This window comes from Somniosus microcephalus, unplaced genomic scaffold (genome assembly GCF_052327205.1).
Source record: "Somniosus microcephalus isolate GS21.2 unplaced genomic scaffold, FLI_Smic_1.0 unresolved_chr1, whole genome shotgun sequence".
In the NCBI taxonomy this organism is placed as follows: domain Eukaryota; kingdom Metazoa; phylum Chordata; class Chondrichthyes; order Squaliformes; family Somniosidae; genus Somniosus; species Somniosus microcephalus.
The window spans coordinates 70,157,016-70,172,794 of record NW_028225179.1 but is presented as its reverse complement, the minus strand read 5'-3'; the positions used below and the strand labels follow the sequence as shown (position 1 = coordinate 70,172,794).

Sequence of the window (15,779 nt, the reverse complement as noted above, 5' to 3'; positions counted from 1 at the left end):
GAGAGAGCGACTGGGGGGAAGAGAGAGAGCGACTGGGGGGAAGAGAGAGAGCGACTGGGGGGAAGAGAGAGAGCGACTGTGGGAAGAGAGAGAGCGACTGGGGGGAAGAGAGAGAGCGACTGGGGGGAAGAGAGAGAGCGACTGGGGGGAAGAGAGAGAGCGACGGGGGGAAGAGAGAGAGCGACTGGGGGGGAAGAGAGAGAGCGACTGGGGGGGAAGAGAGAGAGCGACTGGGGGGGAAGAGAGAGAGCGACTGGGGGGAAGAGAGAGAGCGACGGGGTGTAGACAGAGAGCGACGGGGTGTAGACAGAGAGCGACTGGGGGGAAGAGAGAGAGCGACTGGGGGAAGAGAGAGAGCGACTGGGGGAAGAGAGAGAGCGACTGTGGGGAAGAGAGAGAGCGACTGGGGGGAAGAGAGAGAGCGACTGGGGGGAAGAGAGAGAGCGACTGGGGGGAAGAGAGAGAGCGACTGGGGGGAAGAGACGAGAGAGCGACTGGGGGGAAGAGAGAGATCGACTGGGGGAGAGAGAGAGACTGGGGGAGAGAGAGAGCGACTGGGGGAAGAGAGAGAGCGACTGGGGGAGAGAGAGAAGCGACTGGGGGAGAGAGAGAGCGACTGGGAAGAGAGAGAGCGATGGGGGAAGAAGAGAGGACTGGGGGGAAGAGAGAGAGCGACTGGGGGGGAAGAGAGAGAGCGACTGGGGAAGAGAGAGAGCGACGGGGGAAGAGAGAGAGCGACTGGGGGAAGAGAGAGGAGCGACAGGGGGAAGAGAGAGAGGGGGGAGGCAAGGAGGGGGAGGGAGCGATGGGGGAAGAGAGAGGGACGGGGATGAGAGAGAGGACGGGGGCAGAGAGAGAGCGACTGGGGGAAGGGGGAGGAATGGGGAGGGTGGGGGAGAGGGGAGGGGGAGGGGCAAGGGGAGGGGGAAGGGGAGGAGGGGGGAAGGGGAGGGGAGGGGGGAAGGGGAGGGGGGGCGGAGGGGCGGTGGGTGTGGGGGGAGGGGGAGGGTGGTGTGTGGGGGTGGGAGGGGTGTGTGGGGGGGGTGGGAAGGGTTTGGGGGCGGAAGGGAGGGGGAAGGGAGGGTGGGGGGAGAAGGGAGGGAGGGAGGGGAGAAAGGGAGGGGTGGAAAAAGGGAGGGGGAGAGCCAGCAGACCCTTTCCCTCTGCCGGCGATGGCTCCGCAAAGCTCTGTGCCACCCCACGCACTGACGGGGAGCCAGCAGACCCTTTTCCCTCTGCCGGCGATGGCGCCGCGAAGCTCCGTGCCGCCCCACGCACTGACATGGCCCAGCCGAGCACAGCGCCCCGGTCAGCCCGAGCCCCGCCCTCCCGCGTCCCGCTGTCCTGAGCCCCGCCCCCGGCTCTCCCGAGTCCCGCCCCCCACTCTCCCGAGTCCCGCCCGCTCTCCCGCGTAGCCAGCTTCAGACTGCCGAGCGGGGAAGAGAGAGAGAGAGACGCCGCATCTCACCTGCTGGCTTCCCGTGCTTTATGCCTCGGCTTCTGTGTGTCGCCTGCTGCGCGCGCACACTGTGCCTGTCCCGTGTCCCTCGCGGCCGACGCCGTTGCCCCGGGTAACGGACGGGGGAGACTAGGGGGGGGGGAGTAGCTTGCCACAAGCCGTGGGATAATTACCTAGCTCGGGCGTGGCTGGGCAGGGGAGGCCCAGACTTCGAGGCCTTACAAAAATGGGGAAGGTAGGAAAAAGAATCAGGTCAGAGATAATATTTACAAATGAATTAACTTTTTAAAAAACAATTTAATAAAAGCAATTTTTTTTGCTGGAAATGTACATTTGAAAATAAAGACGCAGAAAGCGGGAAAAAGAAATGAAGATTTTGGAATCAAGATGGTGGCACTCACCTCGGTTCAGAACGATTAGACCCGCCCACACATGCACTGATTGGTCAACCGTCAGGTCACTGAAGTGTAGGATTGGTCAATCGTCCTGTTACTTGACTCTAGGAGGGCCCGTCCCCGCGATGCAGCGATTGTTCAACCGTCGGGTCGCTCAACCATACGATTGGTCGATCTCGACGTCACTCGTTGCTAATGAGTGGATAATGAGCGGAATTTTTGAATAATGTAGCAGATAATGAGCGGAATTTTAACGTTTTTTGGATACGCGGGCGCAATTTTTGTCCGACCGAAAAGTAATTATGCTTATGACTGTTCTGGAATTGTAAGCTTTCTTTTGATGTAATGCACGTGTAGGTACGCTCTATAACTTGAGTGTGTATAGCCGGACAGACGACAGATGGGAGGGGTGGGGAGCTGGGAAGGGGGTGTGTGGGAGGGGGTGTGTGGGGGGGAGGGGGGGGAAGGGGGTGTATGGTCGGGGAAGGGGGTTGTGTGGGAAGGAGGGGGAAGGGGGGCAAAGGGGGGGAAAGGGAGGGGGCGAGCCAGCAGACCCTCTCCCCTCTGCCAGTGTTGGTCCCTGTCTGGGCCGAAAGCCTGGGACTGGAGTTGCGCTGCCGGCCGTTGAGAAGCCTAGGCCTTGGGCCCCTGCACTGACATGGCCCAGCCTACCCTTTAATACCTTGAACATGAAACTTAACGTACTTATAAAACATTTTTGGTAAATCTTTCTAAACATACACTTTACAACCTCACCAATCTTTTTTATTAAAGAAGGGGTCCTCACCTGTCACTGCTGTACCAGAAACAACAATGGCCGCCGCTTGCTGTTCAGTTGAAAGATTAGAACCCGATTGGGAGCACTGAAGCCCCACCCACTCTATGTTCCTGTACTAAGATGGCCGCGCATGCACTCTGTTACACACTGAAACAAAATGGCGTCGCACTGAAACTTTTTGCCCTCCTTGACAAAGATGGCTGCCGTTAACCTGGGGCTGTCAGCAGAAGAAATCCCCTCAGCTGCAAACACGGGATCTTCAGGTTATTATTCGGGGCTTGCGATCTACCCAGTTGCTTTTGAAGCCTCCCCACCTACCGACCCAGGAATGGAGCAAGCAGCAGACCCTCTCCCCACTGCCAGTGTTGGTCCTGGTCTAGGCCGGGAGCCTGGGACTGGAGTTGCGCTGCTGGCGGTTGGAGAAGCCTAGGCCCCGGGCCCCCGCACTGACATGGCCCAGAGAAATAAATCACATACTGGACTCATTTATTACACGCAAATTATATAATGAGCTAGTTGGGCTCCTAAGTACCAAATTTGTGCTGGATAAATCCCCTCCACACACAGAAGTGGGGAAAAATAAATCAATAGTTGGTAGCTAGGAATCAAGATGGCTGACACTCACCTCATTTCAGAATGATAAGGCCCGCCCACACACACACCGATTGGTCAACCGTCAGGTCACTGAAGTGTAGGATTGGTCAATCGTCCTGTCACTCGACTCTAGGATGGCCGCCCGCACACGCTACGAACCCACCCCCCGCGATGCAGCGATTGGTCAACTGTCGGGTCGCTCGACTGTACGATTGGTCGACCTTCACGTCACTCGATGCTAATGAGCGGAATTTTGAATGTTGTTTGGATACCGTGGGCACAATTTTTGTCTCACCAAAACGTAAATACGCTTATGACCGTTCTGGAATCGTAAGCTTTCTTTTGATGTAACGCAGGTGTAGGTACGCTCTATAACTTGAGAGTGTATAGCCGGACAGACAGACGGAAGGACAGACAGACAGACGAACCACTTTATATATATATATACTAGCTAAAGTGCCCGGTGGTGCCGAGGGTCTTTTGAGGGCATGTTGTTGTTGGAAGAGAGAGAGAGAGCGACTGGGGGGAAGAGAGAGAGTGACTGGGGGAAGAGAGAGAGAGCGACTGGGGGAAGAGAGAGAGCGACTGGGGGGAAGAGGGGAGGGGGAAGGGGAGGGGAGGGGAAGGGGAGGGGGGAAGGGGAAGGGGAGGGGGAAGGGGAAGGGGAGGGGGGAAGGGGAAGGGGAGGGGGGAAGGGGAAGGGGAGGGGGGGGTGAGGGGGGAGGGAGGGGGGAGGAGGGGGGGAGGAAGGGGAAAAGGGGAAGGGGGGAAGGGGGGAGGGGGGAGGGGGAGACTCCCCGAGCCCCCTGATCCCCGAGGCTCACCCCCCACCCCCCCTGAACTCCCGAGCCCCCTGATCCCCGCCCCCCCGAGGCTCACCCCCCCGAACTCCTGAGGTTGGCCCCGCCCCCCAACCCGAACACCCCAACCCACCCACCTCCCCCCCAAGCACCGAACTCCGGAGGCCCGATCTTCCGAGCACGGCCCCCCGCCCTCCGGAGCCCCGCCCTCCCGAGCTGGCTTCAAGACCGCCAATTGCGGCTGTGAGATGGCCGGCGAGCCCGGTTGCCATGGTAACCCTTCCCGCTCACCAAGCCCCGGCCGAGATCCGCACTCCCGAGAGCCCCGCCCCCCCCGCCCGAGCCAAGCGGGAAGAGAGAGAGATGCCGCGTCTCAGCTGCTCCTGCTGCGCGCGCACCCTGACTCTTGTGGCTGACGCTGTTGCCCCGGGTAACGTGACGCCGGGGCGGGGGGGGGGTGCTTTGCAGAAGCCGTGGGACAATTACCTAGCTCGGGCCTGGCTGGGCAAGAAAGCCCCAGGCTTTCAGGCCTAACAAAAACGGGGAAAGGTAGGAAAAAGAATCTTCAGGTTAGAGAAAATATTTACAAATGAATGAAGTTTTTTTTAAAACAATGTAATGAAAGCAATTTTATTTTGCTGGAAATGTATATTTGAAAAGAAAGACGCAGAAAGCAGGAAAAAGAATGGAAGCAAGATGGCGGCTACTCACCTCGGTCAGAACGATAAGACCTCGAGGTCACTCTGTCGCTAATGAGCGGATAATGAGATGCTAATGAGCGGAATGTTGAAGGTTTTTCGGATACCGCGGGCGCGATTTTTGCCCGGCCGAAACGTAAATACGCTTAAGACCGTTTTGGAAAGGTAAGCTTTCTTTCGACGTAACGCACGCGTAGGTACGCTCTATAACTTTCGAGCGCATACCAGACAGATGCACACGTGATGACAGACAGAAGGACAGACAGACAGAAGGACAGACAGATCGACCGATTTATATATATATATACTAGCTGGGGGAGCCGGCTTTGCCAGGGCTGTTTTGGGCCATGCGGTTTAAATCGAGTGCCAGGCTTTGGGGCCTCTCTGTGTCCCTCTGTGAATCTGCTGCCGGGCAACATTTTAAATCGAGTCCCAGGCTTTTGGGCCCTGTCTGTGTCCCTCTCTCAATCTGGCTGCCGGGCAACATTTCTACCTTTTAATACCTTGAAAGATGAAAGTGAAAGTACTTATAAAACGTTTTTGGTAAATCTTATGTTATTTTTAAAGAGATACTAACTTTTTCAAAGCTGGATGATCAAAGTAGTTTGAGCTGGAAGCTGAAGTAATGGCAGTGAAACAATGGCTGCCAGATCCCTGAGATGAAAACGATTAGTCCCGCCCACACACACACACTGATTGGCCAACCATCAGGGGACCGTACTGTAGGATTGGTCAATCGTGATGGCACAGGATTGGTCGAACCTTGACGTCAGTCAATCAATGCTAAGTAGCAGATAATGAGTTTAATTTTGAAGGTTTTTTGCATAAGGCTGCGAACAATTTTCGTCCGACCAAAAAGTAAATATGCTTACGACCGTCCGGAACCGTAAGCTTTCTTCGGAGGTAATGCGCGCATAGGTACGCTCTATAACTTTCGAGCGCATAGCCGGACAGACGCACACCCGAGGACAGAAGGACAGACAGACAGATCGATTCCTTTATATATATAAGACTAGCTGGGAGAGCCCGGCTTTGCCAGGGCTGTTTTGGGCCAGGCGGTTTAAATGGAGTCCCAGGCTTTGGGGCCTGTCTCTCTGTCCCTCTGTGAATCTGCTGCCGGGCAACATTTTAAATCGAGTCCCAGGCTTTGGGCCCTGTCTCTCTGTGAATCTGCTGCCGGGCAACATTTCTACCTTTTTAATACCTTCAAGATGAAAGTGAAAGTACTTATAAAACGTTTTTGGTAAATCTTATGTTATTTTAAAAGAGATACTAACTTTTTCGAAGCTGGATTAGCAGATTTTGAGCTGGAAGTATATGGCATTTTAGCTTGAGGCAATGGCTGCCAGATCCCTGAGATGAAAACGATTAGTAGGATTGGTCAATCATGACGCACAGGATTGGTGGAACCTTGACGTCAGTCAATCAATGCTAATTAGCAGATAATGAGTGAATTTTGAAGGTTTTTTGCATAAGGCTGCGAACAATTTTTGGCTGAGCGAAAAGTAATACGCTTACGACCGTCCCGGGAACTGTAAGCTTTCTTTGGAAGTAACACGCGCGTAGGTATGCCCTATAACTTTCGAGCGTATAGCTGGACAGACAAAACGTACGGAACCGCTTTATATATATACTAGCTGAAGTGCCCGGCGGTGCCGAGGCTTTTTCGAGGGAATGTTGTTGTTGGAAGAGAGAGAGAGAGCGACTGGGGGGGAAGAGAGAGCGACTGGGGGAAGAGAGAGAGCGACTGGGGGGAAGAGAGAAAGCGACTGGGGGGAAGAGAGAGAGCGACTGGGGGGAAGAGAGAGAGGGGAGGGGAGGGGGGGAGGGGAGAGGGGGAGGGGAGGGGAGGGGGAGGGGAGGGGAAGGGAGGGCGGGGGGAGGGGGAGGGGGAGGGGGAAGGGAGCGCGGGGGGGAGGGGAGGTGGAAGGAAGGGAGGGAGGGGTGGAAGTGAGGGCGGGGGGGAGGGGGAGGGGGGAGGGGGAGGTGGGGAAGGGAGGGAGGAGGAGGGCGGGGGGGAGGAAGGGAGGGGGGAGGGAGGGTGGGGGGGAAGGGAGAGCAGTGGGGGGAAGGGATGGGGGGAAGGGGCGGGGGGAAGGGAGGGCAGGGGGGTAAAGGGAGGGGGGGAAGGGCGGGGGGAAGGGAGGGGAGGGCGGGGGGGAAGGGAGGGCGGAGGGGAGGGAGGGCGGGGGGCCCCCCCCGAGGGTCGCGGCCCCCCCCCGGGTCGCGGCCCCCCCCCGAGGTGAAGACCGCCGATTGCGCGCGCAGCAGGAGCTGAGACGCGGCGTCTCTCTCGGCCAGCGGGCCCGGTTGCCAGGCAACCGTGACGCTGACCAAGCCAGAGAGAGAGACGCCGCGTCTCAGCTGCTCCTGCTCCTGCTGCGCGCGGCGGCCCCCCCCCCGAGGGTCGCGGCCTCCCCCCCCCCGAGGTGAAGACCGCCGATTGCGGCTGTGCGAGACGTCCGGCGGGCCCGGTTGCCAGGGTAACGCTGGACGCTCAGCAAGCCCCGCCCCCTGGCCGAGCCAGAGACGTCGCAGCTCCTGCTGCGTGCGCACGCTAGCCGCGCTGGGCTGAGGCTCGGCCCTCCAGCCTTCGAGTGGGGCAGGGAGGTGCCTAGCTCGGGCGTGGGTGCGGAGGAGACGCCGAGGCTTCTAGCCTACCTGGAAAAACGGGGAAGGTCGGAAAATTAATGAGATTAGATAAGTTAATTACTTTCTAAATCATTTTTTAAAAAAACAATATGTGTTTTAAAAGCAACGTTTTTTTTTAAGACGCAGAAAGCGGGAAAAAGAAAGGAAAAGTTTGGAATCAAGATGGCGGCGACTCACCTCGGTTCAGAACGATAAGGCCCGGCCACACACGCACCGATTGGCCCGGCGGCACACGCCAGCAACCCGGCGTACGATTGGTCGAGCTCGAGGTCACTCAGTCGCTAATGAGCGGATAATGAGATGCTAATGAGCGGAACGTTGAAGGTTTTTGGGATACCGCGGGCGGGATTTTAGCCCGGCCGAAACGTAAATACGCTTAAAACCGTCTCGGAAGCGTAAGCTTCTTTGGAGTAACGCGCGCGTAGGTACGCCCTGTAACTTTCGAGCGCATACCCGCAAGACGCACAGGCGATGACAGACAGAATGACAGACGGACACACCGACCGATTTATATATATAGAAGATAGACTAGCTGGGGGGAGCCCGGCATTGCCAGGGCTGTTTTGGGCCGGGCATTTTAAATCGAGTGCCAGGATTTGGGGCCTCTTTGTGTCCCTCTGTGAATCTGCTGCCGGGCAACATTTTAAATCGAGTCCCAGGCTTTTGGGCCTGTCTGTGTCCCTCTCTCAATCTGCTACCGGGCAACATTTCTACCTTTTAATGCCTTGAAAGATGAAAGTGAAAGTACTTATAAAACGTTTTTGGAAAATCTTATGTTATTTTTAAAAGAGATACTAACTTTTTCAAAGCTGGATGATCAAAGTAGTTTGAGCTGGAAGCAGTGAAACAATGGCTGCCAGATCCCTGAGATGAAAACGATTAGTCCCGGCCACACACACACACCGATTGGCCAACCATCAGGGGACCGTGCTGTAGGATTGGTCAATCGTGATGGCACAGGATTGGTCGAACCTTGACGTCAGTCAATCAATGCTAAGTAGCAGATAATTAGTTTAATTTTGAAGGTTTTTTGCATAAGGCTGCGAACAATTTTCATCCAACCGAAAAGTAAATATGCTTACGACCGTCCCGGAAGCGTAAGCTTTCTTTGGAGGTAACGCGCGCGTTGGTAGGCGCTATAACTTTCGAGCGCATAGCCGGACAGACGTACACCCGAGAACAGACAGACAGAAGGACAGACAGATAGACAGACAGACAGAACGACTCGTTTTATATATATACTAGCTGAAGTGTCCGGCGGTGCCGAGGCTTTTTCAAGGGCATGTTGTTGTTGGAAGAGAGAGAGAGAGAGAGAGCGACTGGGGGGGGGGGGGAGAGAGAGAGCGCGCGACTGGTGGGGGGGGGGAAGAGAGAGAGCGACTGGGGGGTAGAGAGAGAGCGACTGGGGGGTAGAGAGAGAGCGCGGGTGGGGGGGAAGGGAGGGCGGGGGGGAAGGGAGGGCGGGGGTAAGGGGGGGCGGGGTGGAAGGGAGGGCGGGGGGGGAAGGGAGGAAGGGAGTGCTTGAGGCTGAGAGAGACAGGCACGGCCACGCCCGGTTGCCGTGGTAACCCTGCCTCGCCGCCCCGCACTGCCGAGAGCCCAGCTCTCCGAGCACCGCCCCCCCCGGCCGAGAGCCACGCTCTCCGAGCCCTGCCCCCCCGGCCGAGAGCCGCGCTCTCCAAGCCCCGCCCCCCCCCGCCGAGAGCCGCGCTCTCCAAGCCCCGCCCCCCCAGCCGAGAGCCGCGCTCTCCAAGCCCGCCCCCCCCGGCCGAGAGCCGCGCTCTCCAAGCCCCGCCCCCCCGGCTGAGAGCCGCGCTCTCCAAGCCCGGCCCCCCCCAGCCGAGAGCCGCGCTCTCCAAGCCCTGCCCCCCCCCGGCCGAGAGCCTCGCTCTCCAAGCCCCAGCCATCCCGCACTCCCGTTGCCGGGGTAACCCGATCCGCACTCTCGAGAGCCCCGCCCCCGCCCCCCCCCCGCCGAGCGCGGAACAGAGTCTCACCTGCTCCTGCTGCGCGCGCACCCTGACCCTCGTGGCTGACGCCGTTGCCCCGGGTAACGTGACATGGGGGGGCCGGGGGGGTGGTGAGGAGCTTAGCACCAGCCCAGTTACCTAGCTCGGGCCTGGCTGGGCAAGAAAGGCCCAGGCTTTCAGGCCTAAGAAAAAAACGGGCAAAAGGTAGGAAAAAGAATGTTCAGGTTAGATAAAATATTTACAAATGAGTGATTTATTTTAAAAGAATTTAATAAATTGAATTTTATTTTGCTGGAAATGTATATTTGAAAAGAAAGCAGAAAGCAGGAAAAAGAATGGAAGCAAGATGGTGGCGACTCACCTCGGTTCAGAACGATAAGGCCCGCCCACACACGGTCGACCGTCAGGTCACCAAAGCGTAGGATTGGTCAATCGTCCCGTCACTCGACCGTAGGAGGGCCTGGCCGCACGCGGCAGCAAGCAGCCATACGATTGGTCGACCTCGAGGTCACTCTGTCGCTAATGAGCGGATAATGAGATGCTAATGAGCGGAATGTTGAAGGTTTTTGGAATACCGCGGGCGCGATTTTAGCCCGGCCGAAACGTAAATACGCTTAAAACCGTCTCGGAAGCGTAAGCTTTCTTTGGAGGTAACGCGCGCGTAGGTACACCCTGTAACTTTCAAGCGCATAGCCCGACAGACGCACAGGCGATGACAGACAGAATGACAGATCGACTGATTTATACATATAGATAGATAGATAGATAGATAGATAGAGAGATAGATTTATAAGCTGTATAAATGCACAGAATTGCACACAATGCTCCAACTGAGGGCCTAACCCGGTGACTTGCAAAGCTTTGGCAGAACGTCCTTGCTTTGATTATACGGTAGCGTCTCTCTGTAGAGGCGTGTCTCAATATCAGAGTCACACAGCACAGAAGAAGGCCCAATCGGCTCGTCGTACCTGTGCCTGCTCATTGAAAGAGTTCTCCATTTAGGCCCGCTCCCCCTGCTCCCCCTGCTCTTTCCTCATAGCCCTGAAAATTTTTCCCCTTCAAGTATTTATCCAATTCCCCTTTTGAAAGTTACTGTTGAATCTGCTTCCACTGCCTTTTCAGGCAACGGACTCCAGATCCCAACGCACTGCGTGAAACATTTCTCATCTCCCGCTCTGGCTATTTTACCAATAATCTTCAATCTATGTCCTTTGGTTACCGACCCTCCTGCCAGTGGAAATAGTTTCTCCTTATTTGCTCGAACAACACCCCTCATAATTTTGAACACCTTTTTAAAATCTCCTCTTAACCTTCTCTGCTCTAAGGAGAGCAACCCCAGCTTCTCCACATAACTGAAGTCCCTCATCCCTGGTACCGTTCTGGTAAATCTCCTCTGCACCCTCTCCAATGCCTTGACATCCTTCCTGAAGTGCGGTGCCCAGAATTGGACACAATACTCCAGCTTGGGAGCAGCCTGGTGATTTGTAACGGTTTACACGCAACGTCCTTGCTGTAGTCCCTCACGTGAAAAAGTCAGCCTGAACGCAGTTTGAATCAAAGCGACATTTTATTAAAAAAGCAGTTTTCACACAAGGCGGATAAATAAGTAACACATCAGTGACATTGAACGGTAACACTTTAAAACCTTCAGACAGACAACGGGAACAGTACAAAGTTAGCCGGTGAAAGAAACAGACGCGGTGTGGACTTGGTCCTGGACGCCCAGTGTCAGCGGTTTCCCGGTGGGTTGTGTGTGCAGCTCACTCGCTGGGACCCCTGGGTCTCTTCCCTCTCTCTCCCCATGAGTATAGGGAACCCCTCAGGAGGTCATAGGTCGGACGCCAGTTAGTGCCGGATTGTTGACCTATTAGATAAAGGGGTCACGACCAGTCTTCCCCCCACCCTACTTTGGAGGTTGTCTACCTCCTCTCCATCTGATTGACAGTCCTTGAGGGGGCGGGCAGGGGGCTGCTTCCCTGAGGGCTTCGCAAACATCTCAAAAGTATCAGAGTCCTGGTTCCTTGTAGGTTTCCCCCCCCCGCATCGGTTGGGTCTCTGTCTTCCAGACGGGTGAGGTCGAGGGGTTTGTCCATGAAGTCCTCGGGGTTTGGTGCTGCGGGGAGGGGAGTGGGGATGGTGGGTTGGCCTGCTCTCCGACACACCTTCAGACGTAGTTGGTGTTGGACCTGCTGGAGTTGGCGGGCGGTCTCTTGTACTTGGCCGAGTAGCCGGACTCCTCCTTGGGGCAGGAGCAGCAGAGCAAAGCCCCGCCCAGGAGGAGGAGGCCGGCCGCCGCGAAGGCGATGTAAATGGCGGCCCCCAGCTCCCACTTCTGAGCCTGATTCACCAAGGGGTTGTAGAAGTCCTTGATGATGGTGTTGGCCGACCAGGCAGCCGGGACCATGACAAGCAAGCCTGTCAAGAGGAAGGTCACTCCGGAGACTATGGCCACCTTGGCCTTGGCCGCCTCGCTCTCCACACAGTTGGTGCACTTGGCCCCGGCGATGCCAAGGAAGATGCCCAGCACGCCCAGCACCACGCTGATGACCGTCAAGGCCCGAGCGGCCTGGAGATCCTGAGGAAGGGCCAGTAGGGAGTCGTAGATCTTGCACTGCATCTGGCCTGTGCTCTGGACCACACAGTTCATCCAGAGGCCCTGCCACATGATCTGGGCCACCACAATGCTGTTGCCGATGAAAGCTGTGACCTTCCACATGGGCAGGGCGCAGGAGACGATGGCCCCCAGCCAGCCAATGACCGAGAGCGCCAATCCCAGGATCTGGAGACCGGTAGATGCCATTGCACTCAACGTAAGCACCTGGAAATGGAAAGGAAAGTCCTCGTTAGACCTTTGAGGATGTAACCTTGGAGCTGGGAATGGCTGGTGTAGATTCGAGGGGGAGGGAAATGGTGAAGGAATCGGTTTGGGACCATCTCATGTCAACTGGTTCATCACCGACCTCCTCCATACCCTCCCTCTTCTCACTTTCTCTTGTTCTCTCTATTTCTCACTTTCAGCATTGCGCGCTCTCTGTTTTGTTCTATTTCTCACTGTATTTCTCAATTGATTGCTCTTTCTCAGAGCATAAGAAATAGGAGCAGGAGTTGGCCATACGGCCCTTCGAGCCTGCTCCGCCATTCAATAAGATCATGGTTGATCTTCCATCTCAACTCCACTTTCCTGCCCAAGCCCCATAACCCTTGATTCCATTAATGCCCAAAAATCTGTCGATCTCGGTCTTTCTCTATTCAACGACTGGACATCCACAGCCCCCTGAGGTAGAGAATTCCAAAGGTTGACAACCCTTTGAGCGAAGCAATTCCTCCTTATCTCAGTCCTAAATGGCCGACCCCTTATCCTGAGACTATGCCCCCTAGTTCTAGACTCTCCAGCCAGGGGAAACAGCCTCTCAGCATCAACCCTGTCAAGCCCTCTAAGAATTTTATACCTTTCAATGAGATTTGTCTCTTGATCACTTTCTCTATTGCGTGCCCTTGATCTCTCGCTCAATTTCTCACTCTATTCCTCCATCGATTTCTCTCTCGACTTCTCACCTTTCTCCCAAGCTCACCTGGAGACCGATCAATTGAAGTTGAGTCAAGATCATTCCATGTTGAACAAAATCAATTCTTAAATTCTGATGACCCGTCCCTGTAGCTCCACAATCCTCCAAACAGATTCTCTCTCCCTTTATATAATTCCATCGACCAGCCACCCACCACCTCACTGTCTAAAGTATAAACCTGTTCCCATCAGAGGAAAGCCATGAAGATATTCTCTCTCTCTCTCGCACTCTCGCTCGCTGTCTGTCTCTCCCCCCCTCGGGCAATTGATTATTGAAAGGTTCCCATTCCAGTCACTCGCTTTTTTTTTTTACCGTAAATGAAACCCCACCACAAGTTTAAAAACAAACGTCCTTCCCGTCGCCAATTTGAAAATGATAACCGTTTGATAATGGCTTCGCCTCTGACTTAACCGCTCAGGAGTTCCCTATTGTCTAAACATACTTCAGTTTGTTCACTTGAGTCGTAATGAATTCAGTCTTCTGGTTACAATCATTTTATACTTTAACTTTAGCATAAAAAGCAATTTACAAGTGGCCTATAGTTACAGACAGAGCACACGGACCTAGACATGGGTTTTTCCCGTTCTGCTTGAACAAAAGTAAAAAGCTTACTATTTCATGCTTTCTCTATTCTGTGCTCTCTAATAGGAGCAGGAGGAGGCTATTCAGCCCCTCGAGCCTCTCCCCCATTCAATGAGATCTTAGCTGATCTGTGACTTATCTCCATACACCCGCTGTTGGCCCATATCCCTTAATACCTTTGGTTAACGGAAATCTATCAATCTCCGATTTAAAATTAACAATTGACCCAGCATCAATTGCCATTTGCAGAAGAGAGTTCCAAACTTCTACCACCCTTTGCGTGTAGAAGTGTTTCCTAATTTCACTCCGGAAAGGTCTGGCTCTAATTTTTAGACTATGCCCCCTAGTCCGAGACTCCCCAACCAGCAGAAATAGTTCCTCTCTAACTAGAGAGTACTCTAACTACCCTATCTGTTCCCCTTAATATCCTGAAATCTTCGATCAGATCACCCCCTCAGCTTTCTAAATTCTAGGGAATACAATCCTAGTTTGTGTAATCTCTCCGCCTAGCTTAACCCTTGGAGTCCGGGTATCATTCTGGTAAACCTACGCTGCACTCCCTCCAAGCCCAGTATATCCTGAACAAAGGAAGAGGCTTACATTTATACACTGTTTTCTTATCAAACTGGAGTAGGCATTGCATTATATGGTAGTCTCTGTCTAGTCTCTAGACACAATTCTGCATTTTCTTCAACATACATCTACAATGTTAGAAGCACGTAAAAGCACTGCCTTACTGTGGTAAGCAGAAACATTCTAGTCTCAATCAAAACATAACATTTCTAATCTAAACATCCTATTATGAATATATCCAATGTTGCAAACACTGGCTGTTGCAAAGTGAAATCTGTATCTCTCTCCTTCTCTCTCTCTCTCTCTCTCTCTACCCCCCCCCCCCAAAGAAACCAAGCACATTTTCCCCTATATCAAAATGAACTAAACATGAACAACCTTTCAGAAGCTGAATTACCCGAGTTCCAAGTGTCTACAATCCCCTTTATGCAATCAGTGCAACTGGTTGGAGAAGGATGGAGGTTGAGCTGGAGTTACAAAAAAAACACCCTCAGCCCGGGACACTTCAGATCAAACTCCTCACAAAGTTAACTCTGAGCGTGGATAGTTTTCAGGTCAGTTACTGACGAGAGTAACGTCCAAAGCCAGTAAGATACTGGGCTTCCTGAAACAGAACCGCTGGTCAACCGCAAGCAAAGTGAACGGGCAAGCCTCCACAATGCTAGTTCTTCCAATGCAAGGAGGACGCTAGCCTGGACCCAGTTAGAGAATTAAATCGTAGCAGCACATTTCAACATAAACTGAAGAATTCGAATTAGTAATTTTACTTTTGCGCTCGCCCAGTTAACAGAGTGCTGCTAGACTGCAAAAGGCACCTCATCCGAGAAAAAGACCGTTTCTCTCTCCCCTGGTCATTCATTACCTGTTTCCTTTGATTTCCTCTGTCGATTCCTTCTCTCACTCTAACTCTGATGCTCTCTGTGTCCTCTCCTTCACTCGAGCTTTGAGTTTCTCTCCTTTGAGCCTGGTTTACAGGTGTTTTATACCTTGGAGATCCGGGCAGGAGGCTGAGAAAGCAGCGACGTCATTCCCAAACAGAGCAGCTGACAGAGCAAGGCAGGTGAGTCATTACCAGAAACTATCCCTCCCACTCTCCACGCTCAGTTAGTCACTGATCCCATTCTGTTAGAACAGGGGCTAGCGGGTAAACATTACACAAGTATAGCTTTTAGATACAATCTAGACATAGAGAAGCTCTCTGTTTCTCTTCGTCTGTTCATCGTTCCCTATTTCTCAACTTCTCTTCCTTTATTTCTCAATCTCTTTTTCTGTTTTTCTACTTTCAAATCGCTCGTTCTCTTTGTTTTGCTCCCTTTATCGCTGATCCTCTATTGTTAATTCAGTCTAATTCCCCCTTGCTCTGATTCTCTTTTTCTCACTACTTCTCACTGTATTTCCCTCTTGTTATTTGTCACTTCTCTATTGTCTGTTTTCTGTTTCTCGTTCTATATCTCCCACTATTTCTCACTTCTTTGCACGCTCTATATTTCTCTCTATCTAATTTTCACGTTCTCTATTACATGCTGTCTATTTCTCCCTTGATTTCTCACTGGATTTCTCTCTATCTATTCTGTGCTCCCCTATTTCTCACTTTCTCTATTCTGTGCTCTCTAATAGGAACATAGGAACAGGAGAAGGCCATTCAGCCCCTTGAGCCTGCTCCGCCATTCATTGAGATCATGGCTGACAGAAAGCTATCAATCTCTGATTTA

The 15,779-nt window shown here is 53.6% G+C and overlaps 1 protein-coding gene across 1 annotated transcript; it reads right to left on the bottom strand.

The window, feature by feature from the left end:
* Positions 1-10,900: 10,900 nt before the first annotated feature.
* On the bottom strand, positions 10,901-15,091 carry LOC147095473 (claudin-4-like). Its single transcript, XM_085974617.1, has 2 exons — positions 14,930-15,091; positions 10,901-12,164 (listed from the first exon to the last, which is right to left on the bottom strand). Exon 2 carries the CDS (start codon positions 12,144-12,146, stop codon positions 11,511-11,513), a length of 636 nt encoding a protein of 211 aa, XP_085830743.1. The 5' UTR covers positions 12,147-12,164; positions 14,930-15,091; the 3' UTR covers positions 10,901-11,510.
* Between the last annotated feature and the right edge of the window lie 688 nt (positions 15,092-15,779).